The sequence below is a fragment of the Diaphorina citri genome, unplaced genomic scaffold (assembly GCF_000475195.1).
Source record: "Diaphorina citri unplaced genomic scaffold, Diaci psyllid genome assembly version 1.1 scaffold1827, whole genome shotgun sequence".
Taxonomy (NCBI): Eukaryota; Metazoa; Arthropoda; class Insecta; order Hemiptera; family Psyllidae; genus Diaphorina; species Diaphorina citri.
Genome location: NW_007379253.1, coordinates 3,311 through 11,085, shown reverse-complemented (window position 1 = coordinate 11,085; position 7,775 = coordinate 3,311). Strand labels below are relative to the sequence as shown.

Here is a 7,775-nt window from a genome sequence, read left to right as displayed (position 1 = left end):
GATCTCCCGCTGCGAGCCACAAGGGTATAATATTAAATAGGTAAATTAATAATATTTCACAAGGAGACATTTATTTTTTCTTTTCTTACTTTAATCTTTGAAACAAAATGAAGTTAAAAAGTACTTCTTGGTAAACGTATCTAATAAAATAATACCTACTTTACCTACTTACTAAAAATTTGGATTAAAATCACTAGCACGCTGGATCTAGTTCAGACGTATCAGAGGTACGAGATTTGGAGACTATTTGTATGTTCAAAATAAAATTATTGTGACCCAATAAAATTTCTTAAATTCTTTTTTAAAAAACAAATGAATCCCATGATTTTTTTTTACTAGGGGGGGGGAGGGGGGTGAATACCTGCGGCCCGCCAATGTTCAACAAATATCAAAAATGGCCCTCTATACATTTTGAGTTTGACATGCCTGATCTAATGCATCCCAAACTTTACTCCTTCTTACGGCGTCAAAAGCCTTTTTTATATCTAAAAATGCCATTCAAAGATATTTGTTATACTCGTATTTCTTCTCCATTAATTGCCTCAATCCAAATACTAGGTCGATGGTGGACCTCCCTGCTCTAAATCCATTTTGTTCTTCGTTGAGCTGACGTTATAAAATAGGTCTTATCTTCTTTTCTAATATTCTTTCATATAACTTGCTCACTTGAGATGTTAAGGTTATTCCTCTGTAATTTGCACACTTCTTTTTATCTCCCTTTTTAAAGAGGGGCACGACTGTTCCCAGTCTCCAATCGTCAGGTACCTTCTTATTCTTATTCATCCATATTGTTCTAAAGAGTCTATACAGCCAATGTTTTCCCGCGATGCCAGTGTTCTTAATCATTTCTCCTGTGATGTCATCTATTCCTGCGGCCTTCCCTGTCTTTATAAACTTCCATACATAATCAATATCGCTCCAAGTTAGATCTTCTCTTTCTTCCTCTGATTCAGTGTCTTCCTCTGTCTCAAGGTTGTTATCTTCTTCCTCCACATCATACGTTACGTTCAAAAGTTTCATGAAATATTCACTCCATTCTTTCTTTATATATTCACTATCTGTTAGAAGGTTTCCATTTTCATTTGTTAGATTTTTACATTGTTCTCTATCTCTTCTCTTGTTTTTCACCATGCCAAATAACACTTTCTTGTTATTGTCCACATCATACTCCATTCCTCTAGCCATGCTTGTCTTTCTTCACTCACTATCGTTTTGGCATTTCTCTTGCTTCTTTGATATTTTTCTCTATTCTCTGGTGTTCTCTGTTCTTGAAGTACATATATTCTATACAAGTTGTTTTTCTCTAACACAGCTGCTTTCACTCTTTCATTCCACCAAGGTGTCTCCTTCCATCTCCTTCTTCCACTCGTTCGTCCGCACACTTCTTCTGCTGCACTCACCAAACAGTTCTTGTAGTCTTTCCACTCTTCCTCAACTGATCTAAGTTCTGATGTTGGGATGTTGTTCGGTATGATAGATTGGAACTTTTCAGCATTTTCTCTCTCTTTCAATTTCCATGTTTTTATTTTCCTAACTTGGTTTGTTTTCATCTCTGCTAATTTTCTGAATCTGAAGGTACTGACGAGGAGTCGGTGGTCACTACCGAGTGATACGCTGGGTATGACTTTAGTATCGCATAAGGTGTTTTGTATCAGTAGTATAAGTGTTTATTGTAATAATGTAATAAATAAATAAATAAATAAATAAATAAATAAATAAATAATAATAGATCAGTTGCGCTTACTTGGGTGGTGTTTCAAAGTCATAGAGCAGGAAAAATGAGGACCAACGGAATTTTTCTTTTTCTTTTACGACTTCTAGATCTCGAGATAAATCGATTAAAAAAATGCCGGTAAATCGTGAACTTTGACGTCACGGCATACGCTCCCGTGGGCGATGACGTCACATCAAATGTCCCGAGCAAAGCTCCCTTGCAGGCAATGCATTAATGTGTTTGTGCGCATACGTTTCTGCGCAGTTCTTTCTGCTCCTCGGCTAGCGCGCTTGCATACTGGCGCTACCTAGCGGACGAAAATAGCAACTGCGTTAAGTCTGACGTCACACATCTTCATTAGAACGGAAAATAAAAATTGAATTTTCGATCGTTTACAGTTATTTTTTCGGAGTTTTGACCTCAGATTTGGATTTTTCCCAACTTTTTACATAGGAATCGACCATTTATTCATAATTTTTACCCATTTGCAACTCCTCCATTTCCATGTTTTTATTTTCCTAACTTGGTTTGTTTTCATCTCTGCTAATTTTCTGAATCTGAAGGCACTGACGAGGAGTCGGTGGTCACTACCGAGTGATACGCTTTAGTATCGCATAAGGTGTTTTGTATTTCTTTACTTAATATGAAGTAGTCGATTACAGTCCCATGATTTCCATTCCAACTATAACGAGTAATTTTGTGATTCTTTCTCTTCTTGAACCAAGTATTTCCTATGGTAAGATTATTCCTTCTGCATAGATCTATTAACTCTATCCCTTCCCTATTTCTTGCTCCCCGTCCATGCGCCCCAATGATACTCTCACAGTTGGTCCGATCCAGTCCTACCTGAGCATTCATATCTGCCATGATGATGACATTATCATTCTTGATATTTTCTTCTAGCAGCTCTTCAAACAGTAACTTCTCTGCATCATCGCAACCAACTTGTGGGACATAACACTGGATCACATCAATGAGTTGCAATTTGTGCAGTTTGACTTTCAAGGTTATCAATCTGTCAGATACATACTGAGTCTCCACAATGTTCGTTTTGATTTTGTTATTCACTATGATGCCAACTCCATTCCTTTTGTTTCTGTTACTCCCTGACCAATAAAGGTAGAACCTGTCTCTCAACTCTTTACATCCATGCCCCTTCCACTTCGTTTCACCGAGTCCAAGTAGGTCTAACTTTCTTTCAATCATTAAATCAATACATTCTTCGCCAGCCTAGTTAGCTTAGTTGGTAGTGCGTCTGCCTTCCAAAAGTTCTAATATCCTGGGCAGTCCGTTAGTCCGTTGGGTTCCGAGGCTCGTGTTGTCAATACAATGTCACCTATTGGACTCTGAAACGTGCAGAACATAAAATCCCCCTCAGCTCTGGCCCCGCTCTTTTCTGGGACCCCAAATTTCAAGGATCGGCGTGTCTTGATTAAATGAAGATGTGTACCAAATTTCATCAAAATCAGACCAGGCAATCGGGAGTTATAGCGGAACACACAAAAAATTAATAAATAAACAAACGAACAAAGATCTAAACCAAATGCAAAACGGTTTTGAGTTAAAACATAGACCTCACTATCGTTCGGTCAATAAAGCGTAAAGTTTTGGTCGAAAAAACGCGAAAACGCGGAAAAAACGCCTTTTTTGAAACAACCGAGAAAAACGGTTATCATATTCGGATTCAGCGACCTCGAAAATCAAATAAAATCTTCCATATTTCTCTTTTTTCAAGTTTCGGCCCGAATTAATGCATCAAACAAGGGAAAACTGCATGTAAAATGTAAAAGCCCATTTAAACTTTGAGCTCGTTGTGCCACGGGTTAACTTTTTCCGATCGAACTGAAACTTTCAGAGATTTTTTTTTATTTAGGTATATTGGAACCATTTTAAAGGGGGAATTAAAATGTAAAAGCCCATTTAAACTTTGAGCTCGTTGTGCCACGGGTTAACTTTTTCCGATCGAACTGAAACTTTCAGAGATTTTTTTTATTTAGGTATATTGGAACCATTTTAGGAGGGGAATCGTCTTCAATTTCGAACTTTGGAAAAATAAGGGCCACCCTAGTGTGACATAATGTCTGACCTATTTATTTCTAGTACTAATATTATTTGTCTAGAAATACTATTTCAGAAAGTTTTTCCTATCTAGTAGGCGGATATACCATGGTAAAAGCAAGATCTATTCACTCATTCACACACTGATCGCTCTATCTCGAAAACCCCTACCTAGAAAGATAAAATTTGGTAGAAATATTTCCAATCTGTCCTTGTGTGTTTTTGCCGAAATCTGAACTGATCTCGATCTTTCAATAAGTAATCAATTTTCTGTGACGACGCGACGCATGGGCATTGGGCAACCTACTATATTAGTATAGGACAGCGACTTCCAACTAGCTAATCAATTTTCTGTGACGACGCGACGCATGGGCATTGGGCAACCTACTATATTAGTATAGGACAGCGACTTCCAACTAGCGGCCCGCAAGCCACATATGGCCCGCGAAGCTATTAGTGTTAGCCCCCTCGAACTTGATTCTTGCTCTTTTATTATGGGGTGGACTCCGAAAATGGAGCATCCACCCCTCATCCCCTCAAAATCCTGGATACGGACCTACTCCCCTGTGTATGTGGCCCGCGAAGTATGTGCAAATGTAGCTTTTGACCCCCACACACATGGTAATTGTAAATCCCGGGTATAAAAGTACTAGCAGGTGGTCCACGCTTCGCCACGGATTATAGCTTAGAACTCGAGATTCATTTAGATTTCGGCAAAAGGCGCTAAAAAAAGAAACTTTTTTCCCTGCGAAATATTGGACCAAAATGTGGTTGATATTGTATCTTCGTTGTGGAGAGCTAAGAGCTACAAAAATGACGATGGATTAAACCATTAAACTATAATGTATAAATGCAAATCCTATTCAATAATATTAATAAGTACAGTAAACAATATAGGTATATGTTGCTTGTTGACTATGTTTTTCTTTTATGAGAATCAGCAAGAAATCATGAGGACATGAACTTGGTGGTGATATTGTTTACAATTCGCGGTAAATCAGGAGATTGTTTATGTGATATAGAATCCGATGTTGATTTAAAATTCGCATTTTCATATACTCCTTTAACCCATTCTGGCTTACTCGCCTTTAGCTTGACTCCTTTTGAAAAGAGATCCCTATGAGAGCCCCTTCTATGAGTGAGTTAAACTCCTAGGTAGTTCTATTCCTATTCCTTAAAAAGTTGAAGAAGAAAAAGAAGAAACACTGATCGTCAATGTTTTGTTCAAATTTGACATGTCGCTATACAACCGCTACCCATGTAAAACTGAGTTCAAATTTGACAAGTAGTACCTATATGTACCTCTTGGTTAACATGCATGTGTTTTATTTACTCAACTCGGTTACCCATAATATTATACATACATACTCCGATTAGACAAAACTGCTGATCAATGTCCTCTTTGAAATGCAGAATAGTTTCGTGGAATAGTTTACAGGTGATCTTATTGGTTGACTCAATAAGTAACTAGGGACTAGGGCTATACAAATCAAATGTGGTTAACATTATTGCTAAAGAACCTACAGTAAATAGTTTCATCTTGAATTGAAAGTGACTTTCTGAATGTTTTACTTATTTTACCTAATGTCATTTGACCGAGAAACACGTTATACAACTTATTATTTTTTAAATCTTTGTTCTTATTTGTGCTTATACACAATAATTTAATTCATATAAACCTTTTTCGTACTGTGGGTTAAGAATAAAAAGTTCCAGTATGTCAACAATAGACAAAATATGTAGAATTTCGTAAATACATATATAATGTTTTCTTTTAGAACTGGTACATAGGTAAATTGTGAGCTCCAAATTTTAGGAGTAGATAATAATAATAATTTGTCTAATGCCTCTGATAATATTGCTCGATTGAAAAAGAAGAGCGAATGAATTGTACAACATGTTTCATCTAATGTATCATCTTCTCCTCTCAATGAATGTCATTCTGGCCTGGAACTTGGCAACCCTGAAACTTCCTCAAGAATCCATTCTCAAGGATATAGCCGTACACAAGGCTCGGGCCTTCCTCGTAGTTCCTCGACTGAATAGACACCAGAATGTCACTCTGTTTGAGGCCCCCTGGCCCGAGTTTTCCAACCTGACCTCTTACTCCAGTCCCAAACTATTCAAACCGTTCCCCAGCTTCGATTCCCAGGTGAGATCTCTTCCTCAACTGATCTAAGTTCTGATGTTGGGATGTTGTTCGGTATGATAGATTGGAACTTTTCAGCATTTTCTCTCTTATCGAAAGTTTACCAAAACCCACCCCCCCCCCCCCCCTAAAATGGTTCCAATATAAATAAAAAAAAATCTCTGAAAAGTTTCAGCTCGATCGGAAAAAGTTAACCCGTGGCACAACGAGCTCAAAGTTTAAATGGGCTTTTACATTTTACATGCATTTTCCCCTAGTTTGATGTATTAATTCGGGCCGAAACTTGAAAAAACAGAAATATGGAAGATTTTATTTGATTCGAGGGTTTTCGAGCAGAAAAAGCGGTGAAAATAAGGCTTTTTTGCCATTCTCTCGACGATCTTTCTAACATTGTGAGATTTTGGTTAGGTTTAGATGAGATCTAAGACCATATTCGGATTTAGCACAACATTTTCTATATAGATAGTCCCTTTTTGGGGCCTATACAGATGGTTTCTAAAATTAATTGAACTAGTGGTTCTGTGAACTGTAGACCTCACTCAGATTTTTTTGCCTAAGCTGAGACTTTCACAATATTTAAAGTCCTTTCTTCATCATTTATGTATTTCTTAAACATAATTACTCGGCCACTACAGCCAAGCCTGCCCCGATTTTGAAAATTTGGACCGATTGCAATACTTTCATTACTAGTATAGCTCCGCTATACTGTAGTAATAGAAAGTAAAAAAAATGAAATAATTAATGTAACACATGTCTCGAAATAAAACAGAAGGTACCACCTGTATGTCTTACATACATACATATCCTGTATCGTTCCATTTATTCAACGGGTCGATTCACAAGGCCTCTAAACCACACTTTGCCCATTACTTTACATACACACAGACATACAGAGATACAGACGCAATCAACATATCAGGCACTTTCACGGACATCACACATCACACCACAGTCACACACACAGGCCCAAGCATTACATCTTACATCACAAGGCCGAAGGCCCGTTGTAATGGCAAAATTGTCAGTGGTTCCAACAGGGGTTCTTACTTTACTCGATATGTCTTTATAAAGATCGCTTATTCTTTCTATCATAGGTTTTTCTATTCCAGCATGATCTAAACAGGGGTTCTTACTTTACTCGATATGTCTTTATAAAGATCGCTTATTCTTTCTATCATAGGTTTTTCTATTCCAGCATGATCTAATGCAGGCATGTCAAACTGGCGGCCCGCGGGCCGCATGCGGCCCGCCTGGTCAAATTGTGCGGCCCGCTGCGAACCACAAGGGTATAATATTAAATAAATTAATATTATTTCACAAGGAGACATTTTTTTTTCTTACTTTAATCTTTGAAACAAAATGAAGTTAAAAAGTACTTTATTATTATTATTATTATTATTATTATTATTATTATTATTAACTATGTGTACAGGGATAAGGACACCTCTATTGATATTTTAATCTTGGCTTAAATAATTTTGTTTTGGTTCTTTGAAATCCGGCTTTGGACCGTTCTACTTTCTACGTAGGTTTCGAATTGAATTTTGTCTCAAATTTTGATGTTTCCTTTAAACTCGGTACCGAATGATACAGTGTACTGAACACCCTTTTATTCTTGACTGATGTCATTAATAATAAATTTATTTATTTGGACATCCTTTATCATGAGTGGTTTTTATTTTTCGAGGACGAACAATTTTCTTAGGAGGGGATAATGTTACAGAACGCGTCTAGAGAGAGTATCTAGCTATGTATGTATCATGTATGAACTATAAACGTGAAGCCTCGAGAAGTAAAATCAAAAATGATACTGGTAGCGCAATCTGGTGGAATTCAAACAGAACTAGTTACAAT

General features: G+C 37.1%; 2 protein-coding genes across 2 annotated transcripts in view; one reads left to right on the top strand and one right to left on the bottom strand.

Annotated features, from left to right (window-relative positions):
• Nucleotides 1–2,257: 2,257 nt before the first annotated feature.
• Nucleotides 2,258–2,920, bottom strand: LOC103517376 (craniofacial development protein 2-like). Its single transcript, XM_008482406.1, has one exon. It carries the CDS (start codon nucleotides 2,918–2,920, stop codon nucleotides 2,258–2,260), a length of 663 nt encoding a protein of 220 aa, XP_008480628.1.
• Nucleotides 2,921–4,125: 1,205 nt separating this feature from the next.
• The window catches only part of LOC103517374, a 6,654-nt gene continuing 3,004 nt past the window's right edge, over nucleotides 4,126–7,775 (top strand). Inside the window, exon 1 of the mRNA XM_008482404.3 lies at nucleotides 4,126–5,924. Within this exon, the coding sequence (XP_008480626.1) occupies nucleotides 5,670–5,924 (255 nt within the window). The 5' untranslated portion in view covers nucleotides 4,126–5,669. The remainder of the gene's footprint in view (nucleotides 5,925–7,775) is intronic.

Excerpts from the sequence above, each read along its gene's own strand:
- LOC103517376 (XM_008482406.1), bottom strand. The coding sequence starts at position 2,920 with ATGATTGAAAGAAAGTTAGACCTACTTGGACTCGGTGAAACGAAGTGG.